The sequence below is a fragment of the Myzus persicae genome, unplaced genomic scaffold (assembly GCF_001856785.1).
Source record: "Myzus persicae strain clone G006 unplaced genomic scaffold, MPER_G0061.0, whole genome shotgun sequence".
In the NCBI taxonomy this organism is placed as follows: Eukaryota; Metazoa; Arthropoda; class Insecta; order Hemiptera; family Aphididae; genus Myzus; species Myzus persicae.
The window spans coordinates 1,106,153-1,122,753 of NW_019104377.1; the positions used below are offsets into that span (position 1 = coordinate 1,106,153).

General features: G+C 28.1%; 3 protein-coding genes across 4 annotated transcripts; 2 read left to right on the forward strand and 1 right to left on the reverse strand.

Moving 5' to 3' along the window:
* Window positions 1-381: 381 nt before the first annotated feature.
* Window positions 382-5,542, forward strand: LOC111041714 (anaphase-promoting complex subunit 2). Its single transcript, XM_022326088.1, has 14 exons — window positions 382-533; window positions 613-740; window positions 947-1,403; window positions 1,638-1,746; window positions 2,487-2,625; window positions 2,686-2,872; window positions 2,934-3,159; window positions 3,226-3,410; window positions 3,471-3,645; window positions 3,726-3,987; window positions 4,119-4,248; window positions 4,832-4,917; window positions 4,975-5,166; window positions 5,284-5,542. Exons 2-14 carry the CDS (start codon window positions 666-668, stop codon window positions 5,482-5,484), a joined length of 2,424 nt encoding a protein of 807 aa, XP_022181780.1. The 5' UTR covers window positions 382-533; window positions 613-665; the 3' UTR covers window positions 5,485-5,542.
* Window positions 5,543-10,279: 4,737 nt separating this feature from the next.
* Window positions 10,280-14,572, forward strand: LOC111041664 (DNA-directed RNA polymerases I, II, and III subunit RPABC1). Its single transcript, XM_022326011.1, has 7 exons — window positions 10,280-10,462; window positions 11,378-11,466; window positions 11,553-11,614; window positions 11,675-11,814; window positions 12,126-12,265; window positions 13,484-13,562; window positions 14,449-14,572. Exons 1-7 carry the CDS (start codon window positions 10,406-10,408, stop codon window positions 14,512-14,514), a joined length of 633 nt encoding a protein of 210 aa, XP_022181703.1. The 5' UTR covers window positions 10,280-10,405; the 3' UTR covers window positions 14,515-14,572.
* On the reverse strand, window positions 14,448-16,552 carry LOC111041663 (Bardet-Biedl syndrome 5 protein homolog). 2 transcript variants are annotated; one of them, XM_022326010.1, is made up of 8 exons: window positions 16,292-16,552; window positions 15,903-16,049; window positions 15,740-15,789; window positions 15,546-15,673; window positions 15,338-15,473; window positions 15,130-15,231; window positions 14,877-15,068; window positions 14,448-14,814 (listed from the first exon to the last, which is right to left on the reverse strand). In XM_022326010.1, exons 2-8 carry the CDS (start codon window positions 16,039-16,041, stop codon window positions 14,581-14,583), a joined length of 981 nt encoding a protein of 326 aa, XP_022181702.1. In that variant the 5' UTR covers window positions 16,042-16,049; window positions 16,292-16,552; the 3' UTR covers window positions 14,448-14,580. The 2 variants fall into 2 exon arrangements, with proteins under 2 accessions (XP_022181702.1, XP_022181701.1); XM_022326009.1 differs by having other exon boundaries at window positions 15,903-16,054.
* Between the last annotated feature and the right edge of the window lie 49 nt (window positions 16,553-16,601).

A 16,601-nucleotide genomic window follows, 5' to 3' on the forward strand; every position in this document is an offset into this window, starting at 1 on the left:
CCTAATCATAACATTTGTTTTAAACTTTTTGTTAATTGTTTAAGACAGTGTAAAATTCATGAATATTGTTTTTTTTTCGAAATGTATTCTATTAATCTTACGATCGTATAATAGTATGTATTTATGTTACTATTTTAATTTAAATTTACCAATGAATAATACATTAATACCATTAAATCTAATTATAATAAAATGTTTGTAATAATTTGTAATGAAGATATGAATGTTATAGTCTTATCGATGTTACCACGTCTTTATTTTAGCAGCGAAAAAGGGGGCCAAATATAGGCAATTTTACATACTACTCAAAATTTTTCCTCCGAAGATCCATTCGTTAAAATCTGTGTGTATTTTTTATATAGATAACGTTATCAACGTGCCAGGTTAGTTGTTATCACGATTTAAGATAGTTTAAACTTTGAAAGTTTGAAACACGGTTTGTTTACTTGTAGACTGAGTTTTAGAAATAAGAAATGTTTATTATTTAGTTTTTTGAACGGCAATATTTAAATTTTGAAATGCATTTCAGTTAGGTATGTGCTATTGTTTATTATGTTTAACTATAGGTAACTTGGCGTTTTAATTAATTCTTTTTTACCTAATATTATATAGAAATCGAGATCTTTGTTTTGCTTGTTATTCAAATGTTTGTATAACTTAACAAAATGGATACAAGCTCAACTAAATCATACTGGACTCTTATTGTCCTAGGATTTCCAATATTATCAAAAGATCAAGAGGTTAGTATGATTGTACATTGTAATAAATTCAATTAATTTGGTCTTAAGTTTAATTGGAATTAAATTTAGAAGTAAAAAGTCAAACAATGTTTTATTAAGCTCAATTGACTGATGTTTAATTCATTCTTAAACTAATGTATTGTAATGAGTAATAACAAACAAATTTAAACTTCAAATGTAATAATATAGATTTATTTGTTTTACAGAATTCTGAACATTGTGATGATGAACAATTTGTTGCAATAAAAAAAATCATTGTAGAAAATAAACTCAGTAACTTTGTCCATGGAATGGTTATGCATTCAATAAAACAAGATTTGATGTCAAAAATGAATGAATTTTGGCTTTACTTTATGCCCAATGATGTCATTGAATTAAGCAATCTCACTACGACTACACATGGTGAAATACCTGAGGATTTTGTTGGTTTCAATAAATTTAAATACGCAATTGATGAGTTATTTAATTTAGCCCAATCATATATTGATACAACAAACCGCCTACAGATGTTATTTGAAAACAATAAAATAAATTGTTTAGGAAATTTGAATGCTCAAATTTGTGCTCTATTACATTCTCAACTCCCTAGCGATTATAATACAATAATCTATCAATTCTATAGAGTTGCATTGAAAGTCTTCACTAAAGATGATATTATTGGAGGTATGTTACTTTTATGAGAGGATGTCGCACCCGCATGTGTTGTACATCTAAAAGATGGAGACAACACATGTGGGTGCAACTTAATTTGTACATTTATTTCTAAAATAATTATAGATATTATTTCTATTATTTTGTAGTAATGTGTATAAATTACTAAATATAAAATTGATAATTTAAATGAATGCATTTTTTAATTTATTATTTAGATTTATAAAACCACTAAAATATTTTCAGATAAAAAAAATACATCTAAAGAAGGAGCATTTCATTGCAATGGTTGCTGTTTTGAAATAATTGATTGTAAATGTGATTACATATTGGAAACGTTCCATTTGACTAACTGGTAAACAATAGTATTCTATATATTATTACAATATTCATATTTTATTTCATTAATTAACTGAATTAACCATTGTGATATATAAACTATTTGTACAGTAGCTTGAAATGGCCTGATTTCGGTGAGGAATGTTTTGTAAACATTCTTTTTGTAGCTTAAACCATCCACCAAAATCCATTTATCCCACAACTGGATAATACTTAAAGTCAAACTATTTTTTTTTTAGTCTGCATTTCCTATAATTATTATTTCTTATGTAGGTGCAGTCATACATCATATTATATTAATATAATATTATTGTTTATTGATTTTTAAATTTTTAAGAATTTTTTTTTAGAAATCCAAATTATTTCAGCATAGTAGGGACAAGCATGTAAAATACATTTTGATATGCATCAAATATATAAACTAACTTCGCCATTATTTAATAAAATTAGGTAAATTATATCATAATTTAATGTTATAAAAACAGCTGCAGACTCTAAAATTCACTACTAAGGCATTTTAATTCATTTTATGCGGTGCAAAACAATAATTGTGCACTACCAGATATCTAATGTGTTTTAAATTCGCACAGGATATTTTATGTAACTGTATGTGTAAAAGTATAAGTATAAACTTCAAATAATTACCATCTAATGGTATTGGTATTATTATCATAGTATCAATGTTAATGTAGTGAATATTCTATTTAAGTTTTTGTCAGTATCAATTATCTGATAATGGATTTTATTTTTTGACAGGTATATGATCACTATTGGAATTTTAGAATCATTAGCTGGTGATGTGATTATGGATTTAATTCATCAAAAAATTGAAACAGAAGTTCAAGAAATAACTAAAGAAAATTTTGGAGAACACCATGTATCATCCTTAGAAAAAGTAGTTATGATTATTCCGTTGCATTCCATAGTGTTATCTGAGTATATTTGTTTCTTTTAGTGGATAGATACAAATGTTTATAACTGGATGCAATATATATACGATCCAAAATGTAGTACAGCAATCAGAGGATATACAATAGAACGTAAATGTCCCAACTTAAAAATATTTATGAGGAAACTTAAACACCTACTTTATGAATCATATACTAGAACGAGAATCGATCAGTTATTTAACATTATAATTGGTAAATTATTTTGTATGTAATAGTAAAATGAATAATTCTAAATATATTTTAATATTTGTAGAATACCCAGATTCGGAACCGGCTGTTATTGATTTATCATTAACACTTCAAAAGACTGATTTTAAATCTGACCTATGTAAAAAGTTACAAAATGCTTTACATAGTAGATTACTGCATCCAGCTGTAAATACCATTGACATTATAACCGCATATACTGCTGCCATTAAAGTGTTAAGGAAAATCGATCCTTGTGGGGCACTTTTGCAAGAAGTTACTCAACCAATACGGTATAAAAACTTATTATTAATTTAGTATTTTTAATCATTTTAATATTCACAATAATTATATTGTAGTGCATATTTACGAAGTCGAAAGGATACAGTTCGATGTGTAATGACCACTCTTACAGAAGAAGGTCATTATTTAACTGATGAACTAGTGAGAAATGAAAACGTTTTAGATGAAGATGATGTTTGTGAAGAAGAAAGTATGGCGGAATGGGCTAAATGGGTGCCAGATCCAGTAGATGCTAATCCGTGTAAGTTTTTAATTTGTTTGAATCAATGTACATGTACTATACTAATTTAATTATTTTTAGCTAAATCTTCTAAACGATTCCGAAATTCTGATACCGTGTCGATGCTTGTTGATATTTATGGTACACGAGAATTATTTGTTAATGAATATAGAGCTTTATTAGCTGATCGCCTACTTACACAGTTTATGGACAATATAGGTGATGAGATTAGGTACTTGGAGTTACTGAAATTGAGGCAAGTATTTATACCTAAAAAATAGTTCCAAAATATATATCTTATAAATATTCATTAATAAATGCATTTATACTTTATAGATTTGGAGATTCATTGTTACATTCATGTTCTGTAATGTTAAAAGATGTATATGACTCAAAACGCATTAACCACCATTTATATTCTGATCCAACTTCAAATTTATCATCTAATAATTTAAATAACAAACTTGAGTTTCCAGTTAGAGCTATTATTGTATCTAATCAATTTTGGCCTAACTTCAAAGATAAATTTAATTTAGAATTACCTTCAGTTATTCAAGATCACTTGGATAACTATACAAAAGCATTTGAATCATTCAAAGTTAGTAACATTGTGCTACTAGTCGCCAGTAGATAATTGAAATATTATTATAAAAAACTAAAACTAATCAAAGTTACAATAAGTGTATTATTATTTATTATTCTATATTCACTTAAAAATATTTTTTATAGGGTAACAGAACTTTAAATTGGAAGCCTAATCTTGGAATCATCAATATAGATTTAGAATTAAAAGATAAAACATTAAATTTTACTGTTTCGCCGATACATGCTACAATTATATGGCATTTCCAAGAGCAAGGTATGTTTAGTAATACTTATAAATTAATTTGAAAATATATAGATTGATTATCCATTAACAAAAATGGAAAGTAGCTTATTATTTTGCAAACAGTAGGATGAACCCTTTCATATTCACTGCATAGGTAGAGACATAGCAACTCAACTCATAGTAACTTGCTGATGTAAATCAATGAAAATTGTGATTTTCTATTGTCAGTGTTCATCTAGCGTGATCCATTCTTACATGATGAGAAAAATTATCTATATCCAGCAAATAATGATAATAATAATATAAATGCTCAATAATTCAATTTTTAATGTGTTATAATATGTTTTTGACAAAATAAGTATTTAAAAGTATGAATATTAAATGTGATAATAACCAACACAAATCACATAATAAATGTATTTTGGTTAGAACTTAATGTAAAAACAATTGAGCCACAAAAAAGTACAAACAACAATAAAGTATAAAAATGTATAATATTAATTTGTTGATTATATTTATCTATACTATTATTAACTATTATCATTATAATGTGTGCATTTTTCTCAATAATTTAATAGCTAAAACCAAAATTAACTTAAATACATTTTATTAGAGGAATGGACTATTAATGACTTAAGTATAAAAATGCGTGTACCAGCTACAACCCTAAGACGACGGATAGGATTCTGGCAAAATCAAGTAATACTATCACCATATTGATCATTAAAAAATTATTAATTTAAATAATTTGTATAGGGTTTGTTGAGAGAGAAGACTTTTGATACCTTTATTTTTGTGGAAGATGGTATTCCAACTACAAGCATATCTGGAAAAGGTAATCGAACAAGTTTTGTTGGTCGTAATTCCGAATTTGTTTATGGTGACGATGATGATGAAATGGAAAGTGCCGTGGCATCTGCTCAAGACCAAAGAGAAGAAGAATTACAGGTTCTTATATTGTTAAAATACAAAAAATACTGAAAATTAACAGTTAAATCTATAGGTTTCTATAGGTTTTCACAAAAATTATTTTAACCCTACATAATGAATATTTTATAAATATAGGTGTTCTGGTCATATATTGTGGGTATGTTGACCAATCTGGATTCATTGCCGTTAGATAGAATTCATCAAATGTTGAAAATGTTTGCCACCCAAGGAACTGGTGTTGATTGTAGCCTTACACAGCTCCGTCTTTTCCTTGACGAAAAAGTTAAACAACATCTTTTGATTTTCACAGGAGGTCGTTATAAATTATCTAAATAATATAATTTTTATGTCACAATTCTGTCTACCATAAGTAAAGTTAAATTATTTTTTTTAAGTTGTTTTATTTTCCTAGTAGTCTTCAATTATTGGTATAGAGTCTAGACTGTAGACTATTTATGGTAATCGCTCTTTGATATGACTGAACTAACTGTGGTTTTAATCATTGTTAAACTAATGAGTGTTATGAGCCATTGCTGTTTGTGTGCTGTGACAGATTTGGTAATTTACTATGGATTTTAGTCATTTTAGTTATCTTGTAGTGCAAAATTTATGTAATTATGGATTTAATATAATATATAATGCATTTTATACACAGGATCATGAGGATCTGTTTTGATACAGACACAGACAATTAATATCAAAGTTGAATCAGCTTATTCACATTAATTAAATCAAGTCATATAAAATAGAATGAATTATGATGTTAATTTAATTATTATAAATACAGTGGACGCCGCTTATAAGACTCACGGATATAATGTTCAGTCGCTTATTAGACTCAAAATTGTCTGAAACGGTCTGGATGTATCCAAATACGTTATAAAAAATTCGGTTATAAGACTCAACAATTCGTTTTTAAGACTCAAATTTTGTAAAAAAAAATGGTAAAAAATAAACATTTTTGGTCAAAATTTAGAAATTAATTAATGTTTTTTGCTTTATTATGTGTGTATGGACAACAAATTGTATCGTCTTTCACATTTTCCAATATATTTCCGGAATATTAGTTTATAACTAAAAAAAAAACAAAAACCTCACTTTGTGCTGGTCCCAATGTGAGTATTAGTATAAGCGGCGTCCACTGTAATTATAATCCAGTTTTATAATAATATATTTAGTATAGTATGCAGTGCTGAAGTGATTTAGGGGAAAGGGGGGGGGAGTGCTTACTTTGACTAATTTTTAAGAATTTTAGCTTAGCGTTCCTCTACTATTTTTTTCATTATAATGACTAACGAAGTATAAAAAGTGACGAGGGTGCTAATTTTGTATAGGTAAACAGAGTACCCCTTTTTAAATTTTCCCAATTCTGACACTGATTATAATATGTCCATGTTATAATCTTTCATCTATTGAACTATTTATGACAAATTATTTTGTCATGAATGATGAATCTGATGTACTGCATGGATGAGATTTAGATTTTAGATGATAACTACGTGTAAACTATAAAACATGGTGCACAGACTTATACTTGGGTCACTAGAAAGCATATCAATGCAGAAATACGTATTGATTGTTTTATCTTAATCTTGATCTGTACATTGTAAAAAGATGTCTGACCCGTACATGTAGTCTCCTTCTTACGCTCGTACATGGGAACTTTTTGTTCACCAGTTTCAATGGTGTGCTGTGTTAGTCTTAATATTAAAGTGAATTTACCTGTTATAAAACTTTTATGTAAAAACATAATCTGTGTCTTCTTAATTGGTTTTTAAGATATTTTAATTTTTAAGTAAGTTAGAGTACCTATGTAAAATATTAATGTTTGAAAATGACCAACACAGATAATTTTTTAACATAAAAGTTTGATAATAGGCCAATTTCTTAGATTTAGATCATATTCTAATACTAGGTAAATTCATTCTAATATTAAAAAAATGAACAGCACACTGGCGAATGGAAATTTGCTATATCATCATACATTAGAAAGTTATAACTAGAGAGCAAATGTTTAAGTTTTAACATAATATTGACTCATGCAGCTTCACAGGAGTGAAAAATATGTACGATTTATCTGTTACAAAATCCGATAAAAATCTTTTATCTTGCATATTTTTTAAATTTATTGGAGAATATACATCCTATATACGATATTAAAGAATATAATTGAAAAATTTATTCATGAAAAAATTATATATGTTAATTTTTCGAGTTGAAATTATTGTCATGAAAAAAAAAATATTTTTAATATGTATAAAAATGATTGAAATTTTTTAATAACTTATTGGATGGTAAATGTAAATTGTATATTTGTAAATATTACTCATATAAAGATTAATGTAAACTCTATTATTACGTACAAAATATGTTTCTATTGACTATTATAATACTAGTCTATGAATTTTAAATTATTTTAGGTAAAAATACTAAATAATATTTATTACCAGCTAAAGGTTTTTCTAGAGAATATTAAAATCATATTTTTAATTTTTAAAATCCGCTCTTTAACCGTAATTCCACGGTGTAGTTCTACACCACGAATAAATATCTCAATTCGTGTTCAAAACTAACAATAAGCAAATCTTACCCGGTGTCAAAGTGTTCGGTTAGGCCATTAGGAGATATAGATAAATAGTAAGTAGAGATGGGATTTATCGTTCACTTAGGTGAACTAGTTCATTCGTTCATCGTTCACTTAATTGAACTAGTTTACCGAACTAGTTCATTGAACGATACGTCTAAATATATACTGTACGGACGAACTGAACGATACGTATTTTTGTTTTTTTTTTTTTTATTGATCTTAAGCTTCGGCAACTGAGGCCATTAGCTGTAGTAGGATTTGTATTGTAGGTTTGTATTGTATATTTTGGGACGATAGGGGGGAACACGTGTGTGTTTGTTTTTGGCAGAATTTCGAATGGGGCACCCGTAAGTTTCTGCCACGCCCCGGGGGTGGGGGATGGCAGCACTTGTTCTCCGGTCACCGCGACTTGTCCGGAGAAAAATGCCGCCCGGTAGCCGAGGATCGAACCGCGACCGGCTGCGTCAGACCACTCGGTCACCTCATCCCCCGGACGATACGTATTATATACCTACGTATAGTTCATCGTTCATCATCCAATTGAACGAATGCGTATAGTTCATCGTTCATCATGCAATTGAACGAATACGTATAGTTCATCGTTCATCATGCAATTGAACGAATACGTATAGTTCATCGTTCGTCGTTCACTTGCTTAATTGAACTAGTTCATTGAAAGAATACGTACATAACCCATGTCCCATACGAATAGCAATGGTGGGCATGTTAATGAAAATAATTAACTGTTGAAAGTTAAGTTAATTCAATTAAATTGCCTTCAGTTAAGTTAAAAGTTAAGATAGAAAATAAAATTAACTTATCTCAGTTAAAAAAAAGTTAATTTTTTTGAAGGTAGAATATTTTTAAGTCATAAGCCACCATAGTATTTTAGGTAAAAGGACGTTTCGTCCCCTTCAAAAAAGCGAGTCCACGGACGTTTCGTCCCCGTCTATTATTGTGACAGGACATTTTGCCCCCGGGACGAAGACGACAACGTCGATAATATGAACTCCCGGCGACCAATTAATGTCCTACCTTAATAATAGATGGGGACGAAACGTCCGTGAGCTTATTTTTATTAGGGGACGAAATGGCGGGGGCGAAAGTGCGAAACGTCCGTGATTCAGTACTTTGTTATACACAAACATTTACCAAGATATTTAACACTGTGTAAAAAATTAACTTTTTAACTTAACTTTAACTTTTTAACAAGTTAATGCCCACATTTGACAAATAGTACTCTCTGTACTTTTTATTTATTTATATATATTTTTTTAAGGTCTTTACTCTTTAGTAGTATCAAAATATATTCAAAAATATTTGAATTTAATTGTTATAGTCTCTATACCATGCATACAAGCTGCTTTAACCAAGCTCGGGTTAAGATAATTTTTGCCCCGGGGGCATATTATTTTAGGGACCTATATTATACAAATATACAATATACATAATAAACAGTAAATATACAATATACATAATAAACAGTAAATATACAATATACATAATAAACAGTAAATATACAATATACATTAAAACTAGCTTAAGACGCTCTTCAAGGAACCAGTTCTCTAGACTCTAGAGCGGGAAAGCGTCGTATGTGGGAATTGAAAAAAAGGACCGTTGGGAAACAGCGCCTTAAGCAAGATTTACTGTATTTCAGATAATATATAAGTTTCGTTTTGTGATGTAGACACCCACTAAGAAAGGATTTTTCGAAAATTCAACCACAACATGGGTTAAAAGGGGTAGAAATGGAAAAATTGATCGAAAATTATATTTTCTTGGTCATTGAATTTGCTATAATTATTTAAATAGTTAGTATAAAAAACTGCACGCGGGCGAACCTGGTTATTCAGTTTATTTATTATAATATTATAAAAAAACGTACCAACTGTCTGAGGTCCACTATATTGTTCGATATTTCAGATATCTGTGGTTTTCTACGAAATTCTAAGTAGAGTGTAGACACTATCTATAAATCCATAAATCCATTGTTAATAACAAATAACAATGGTACCTGACACCTGTGGACTGTGGCTAGTCCCTTACAATACCTATTTCGGCTCTATTGGTTAAAAACCAAGATTAGGGTAAAGGTCCATAGGGTGTTTTATTCTATATTCTTAATCAATATTATTACATTTTATTAAGTGGGGTAAGACATTTAATAATTAATTAGTATTGAAATAAAAAAATTGTTTCACTCATTCACTGTTCAGTGTTCAGTACCTAATTCAGTATTTCAGTATGTTTATCGGCTTCGTGCAGTGAAAAACATATTATTGTTATTTATTTGTAACAACTAACAAGTGACGGTTCGAGATAATATTATATATAATAGATATTAGATAATGTTATCTTAGTTCATACTTCATGCCTCATGGGGTTTGATGAAATGAACGATTGAACGAGCGAAAATTATATTATATTTACCATTTTGTCGTTTCGGTAAAAAGTTTTTCTCGATTCTCGAATGAACGAATGAACGATTTCGTTCGTCGTTTTGTCGTTTTACGTTCTTTGGGTGAACGATTTCAGTGGTGAACGATGTCGTTCACCTTTTAGTGAACTAGGTCCAATCGTTCACTTGGGTGAATAGTTCAATTGAACTATAGTTCGTTACTTCGTTCGCGAACGACCCATCTCTAAATTATTAAGTAAAATTGCAAAATGGATGACGAATGTGAGTCGTACAAACTGTGGCGTATTCGAAAAACTGTTATGCAGGTAAGATATACACCAAGACGAAATTATATGCCTACACCAATATGTACACTTACAATGACAAGATGGTCTTGATTTTCCAATTGGTGGAATAATTGGCTATTACTGTGTAATTTGTATCCTATAAACTGCGGTATTCGGAACACAAAAAATTCAATTTGTAGTATTTAGAACTATTTAGTATTACAATTTTTTTTTTTTTCTATTATGAAACAATGATTCAAAACATAAATTAACTATTACCATGTAGATACCTATTACGATAGTACTTTTTCATTACCTAAAATGTTTGTGAAGGGGGCACAATGTCTTTTATAATTTGAGTAAACTAAATGTTGTTACTTGAATATTTTTGTTTCCAATAAAATGCACATAACTAATATTATGAATCTTACATGCATCAATGAGTTTTCGATTGCCTTTTATTTTGTTCTTTAGCCTATTACCCTAAACTCTCAACATTTTGAGTAAGTATGTATCCGGACTTACAAAATTATATTTGTGATAGACATACATATTATATTGAAATACATTTTAATTTTTCAAAAGAATCATAAAGATCAATAAGCTAACAGAATTAGGATGTCTACCATACATAGATAATAGGTATAACCAGGTATAACAGTGCTGAGTACATATTGATATTAAACATATTATAATTAGACAATCCTATCATTATTAAACATACAGTTTTAGCAATTTTAGGGCAATATAACATAGAGGAAAACTATGGTTCTAACTAACACAGAAGCTTCTGAGAAATAAATAAACTAACATTAAAACTAGAAAGAAAAAAATGTATAAGTTGTGTTGGTTTACCATATTTGTATACAATGCTGCATCCATAAATTGAATACCAATGGAAGTACTATTATCTTAAAGTACCATTAATTAATGAATAATTGTTTTTTATAATAGCTTTGCCATGACAGAGGTTATTTAGTCACGCAGGATGAATTGGATCAAACATTAGAACAGTTTAAAGAACAATTTGGAGATAAACCTAGGTTTGTTAAAATTTACTTAAATATAATATACTTATATGTACTCTAATGTATTATGTACAATATACTATAAACTGTCATTTTTACAGTGAAAAAAGACCCGGACGGAGTGATTTAATAGTCCTTGTGGCACATAATGACGATCCTACAGGTATAACAAGTACCATATTATACAACCTCCAATATTTTAATAATCTGTAATAAATTTCAGATCAAATGTTTGTTTTCTTTCCCGAAGAACCAAAAATTGGTATAAAAACTATAAAAACATACTGTCAAAGGATGCAAGAAGAAACCATTACTCGAGCTATTATTGTTGTTCAACAAGGAATGACTCCAAGTGCAAAACAAGTATGTTTGATTCTTAATAATCTCAATTATACAAAAAAATTAGTAATTTAGTAGGTTATATAACATGTAAATCATTAAAATGATTCATAATACAAATAACAATGTGTACATTTACTAAAATAATTTGTATGTAATTATAATAGTTTTTAAAAAAAATTGTACTTACGTGTAGATAATGAGAATCATTATCTTCACATAATAATTAATAGTACTTAAAATTTAAATTAATTTTTCATAAAATATAAATGGCACTTGGTAATTTAACATAACAAATGTGTATTGAACATTACAGATTATAATTTTTTTTTTAGTCTTTAGTTGATATGGCTCCTAAATACATATTGGAACAGTTTTTGGAATCGGAACTTCTAATTAATATAACTGAACATGAACTAGTGCCTGAACACATAGTTTTGACACCAGATGAGAAACAAGAACTGTTGTGCAGATAGTATCCTTTTTTGAATTATACGATTGTGTAGTATGCTGGGTATAATAAATTACATTATTGTTTAAGCGCTAAGTATGTATGATAAACTGTTTATACAAATAAATTGAGAGTAGAAAATACTAGGTAAAAGGTAACATTCATTAGAATATTTTATATTTTTATTGCTAGCATTTACTTAAACATTTTGGCCCCAATGCCATAATTTGAGTTTGTCATTGTACTCTATTGCTCTTTTTCTGATTAAAAATTTATTTTTATGAGAGAGGGTAAAAGTGTCATAAATCTTATACCATCAATTCTTATTCTTTATAATATCACAACCCACAAAATAGTTCAAAAATAAAGTCAGTCATCATGAGCTCTTGTAATAAATACTAATTTTAACGTAACTATTGGTTTTACCAATTGCAAATATTTTATCAATTTTTGTATAAATAACTAGTATACACTTGCTACGGAAAGTAAACATTTTGAATGTGTCTAATTAAATACCATCTATACTTGAATGGCCGGGGAGAGTCATTGGTTGTAGTTTCCACATCTATTGACAAGATAATATCTACTTTTGTTTGTGTGTTATTGTGTTGTGACAATTCCCATCAGTTAAATACTATTTGTATTATTGGAAACAAGAAGAACGATATTAAGTGTGTTTTGCTAGTATTAGTTATACTAAAAACAATTGTACATGTATTTAATTATTTCAGACCAACACTGCAAATACCCCTTGTCTCTGGGATTGCAATCCCCAGGAATAGAACAATGCTTTTTACTTAAATACACAAACTGAGTGTATGCTTAACGTGGAAATGTATGAAGGCGCTCATTCTTTACATGTTTATTAGTGTATGGTAACTACACCCATTTACACTAGTGTATACAATTTTTTTTTAGTTATGTAGTTGTAAAAAATAGCATTTAATAAATTAGAGGCATCATATTTATGTTTGCTTCCCTATACGGTCTTGATTATATACGGGAATGTGAACATATAATAATTTTACTGCAAGTTTGGTATGGGTTATAGTAATACATTACTACATTAGTTTATAATCATTATAATTAAATACCATTAATATTACCTCATGTAACACTAATTCTTGTCTATTAGAATGTTTGCTGTGGTGAGAAGTTGTATGGTATTTGTTTTTAATAAACCATATTATTATTTCAATTTTATTTGTATGTATCTTATTTTCTTTAACTGAAATAAATCAGCAAATTAAAAGAAAATCAGCTTATGAGAATTCAAGTAGGTGATCCAGTTTCTCGTTACTTCGGCTTAAAAAGAGGACAAGTAAGATTGAACATAATATTTTTAATATAATATATGATAACAGATGTAGTGTAGCCATACTTATAACGATTAAGGTATAATTTTTAAAAGGTCGGTCTATTTGAATAAAATATAGTAAAATATTTAAGATACATTATTAAAAAATTTAATACTGTGTAATATATCAAAAAAAAAAAAACTCTCTTACATTTGTATTTCAATTTGCGAACAGTTTGGCATTTATTTGGTTACTTACAAAATAATAAATATACTAACAGTTGTCTGATATATTTTATAAATCACTGATAGTCGTTTGTTCAACATAGACATGACTTGATTACCATTGTATAGCACAATAACAATTATAATATCTTATATAATATACCTTTAAAGGATTTCAGCACAAATTATTTTTCTTTTTCTGATCCACCCTCAACATAGCAAATTGGCGTTCAAGAGAACCAACCCAGTGTTATTAGCTTTAGTATTGAGTAAATTTACCATTTATCATTAAACTTAAAGTTCAGAACATCATCTTTGTTTTTGCATCTTTTAAATGAAAGCTAACAACACAAATTTAGTTCTGCTGAATGTAAATGTGCTATGTTGCGCTTGTGTCAGAGAGAAAAAACAAATAATTCACAAACATCTGACATCCTATTAAATAATATAATTTGACATAAACCAATTGGCGATTAATAAAAAGATATATTTATATAGTGTGAAAACAAAAAAGTTGCGACAGGGTTTTAAGTAAATACTAATATATGCCATTTTAGTGGTCTTACAAATTACCAGTATCCATTATAGTAATTCAAGCACTATCGTTAAAAATTAATAGTACACATCTGTTATCTTGAATAAAACTAATATAAATCATTTAAGTAAATCTATTTTTTGTTCACAGGTAGTAAAAATTGTAAGAAATTCTGAAACTGCTGGACGTTATATTTCATACAGATTGGTATGCTAAAGCTAAATACTAAAAGCTACTGTAATTTGTTCACTTAAAATATAAGACATTTTTAATAGTTATGTGTTATTTATTATTGGTACTTGGTATAACTTCCCATAAAGATGTCATTGTATAACCATCTGGCAATGTTTCAATGGCTAAACCTAATGAAGAATCATACTGTGGTAGTCCATCTTCTTTACCTGTCTTACTTACACTATATGCAGCTAAAGTACTTGAAACACCTATTGTATTCTCGTCTTCAAACTCATCATAGTTTGGGAGTGTTTGTAGTGTTATGGGTTCATTATTTTCTACCTAAAATATATTTAGTATAATTTAATAAGTATGCAATAGATATGTTGAAAACAAAAAAGAACCTGTTCGGTAGTAACAAAATGTACTCCAAATTCTGGCGCTTGAGCATGAATGCGAAACAATGATGATAGTTCTTTAGTAACTGATCGTAATCGGTCCTTGGGATCTATTCGAAATCCAAGTGTAAAGCCTCCACTGTAACCATTTGTTTCTATCACTAACACTTCACCAAATTTGGATTCCCTAATTTTTATCTAGTCCAGAAATTATTAAATTAGATTTTATTTTTATTTTACAAAAAAAATTTTATTATACTGAATTTATATGAATGTATGGAAGCGATATATTGAATGTCTCATTACTTTCAGCATACCACACTAATCGAATATTTGTTATCATAAATGTTCCCAAGTTTCCCTGGTAATAAATATATTTTATGTAGAAATCTTAATATAATAACAATCATGTGTATACATTTTGAAAAAATAAAAGTTTTTATTGATAATAAGTAATAACTGATTACTTGTTCACTAGATAAATTCCATACGCCATTAACAGCTGAATACATTTTTTCGAACATCAATAGCCTTAAACGCCCATTCTTTAATATTGCTCCCCTAAGTTTTAATTCTCGGTAAAGTCTACTAGAATTATAAGCTCTGAAACCAAATTTATTGCAAACGGTTTTGGATACTATAAATTATTGTAAAATAATTTTTGTAATTGCATACTTGAAAACTCCTATAAATGATGTAAAATGCCTTGTATTACCAGGTATCAAATTTGTGAAGACAAATTCATACCTCAATCCATTGTATTTAGCTTGAATATAAATTGCTTCTGTTATTCCTTTTAATCTCTAAAATATATAAATATTTTTAAGCAATTTGGTTTCTTGCACACAAACAAGTGTTTTAACGCTTACCGAGTTCACTATTCTTGTAGAAATATCCTGTATACAATTGTAGCCAATAGCTATATAGAATATTATAAATTGTGCATACAAAATAATATTAATATAATAAATTACATATTTATGAGTGTAGTATTTTATACTACTATAGGAGGTATTGTATACTTTTTCTCACATAAGCTTATTCTGGCTAAAGTCATCGAATGCCAAATTGCTCTCAAATTTGTAATAACAAGTACTCCTTTATCACCACTATTTCCTTTTGTATCTTCAATAAATTCTAGACGATCTATTATTTTTTCTCCATTTCTCATTTTCAACGCTTTGCTTGAACAAAAAAAACGTAATTTTAATACATTTTGAGGTAAATAAATTTTTTTAATTATAATATGAAAAACTGTTTTTGTGTGATTAATTATCCCATGAAGTGGCATCGGCTAATAATATAATATTATAATATTACCTATTAGGAAATTTATTTATAAATAATTTTAAGAAAAATGACTGAAACTTATTTAACTAATAAATTGAGTATACGATGGTACCTAAATAAAAATTACCTACCTAATACTTAAATCGAATTGGATTTCTTGATCTTCCCATGTCTCAAATAAATCCATGGTTTGAGAAACGAGTTGTGAGTGTGGCCAAATTAATAACATTTAATTATTAGATCGTTTATTTTAAACTTGCGGTAATATTGTGTATGGCGATCGTCTTCAATCTAATACTTTGCACCATAGAAAATATTGTTTCACACTAAATAGTATAATAATAATAATTTAAATAATAATAATATTAATAATCATATTTTTAATTTTTAAAATCCGCTCTTTAGACTTATCACTTACAACAAATTGTTAAGTTCTGTGGT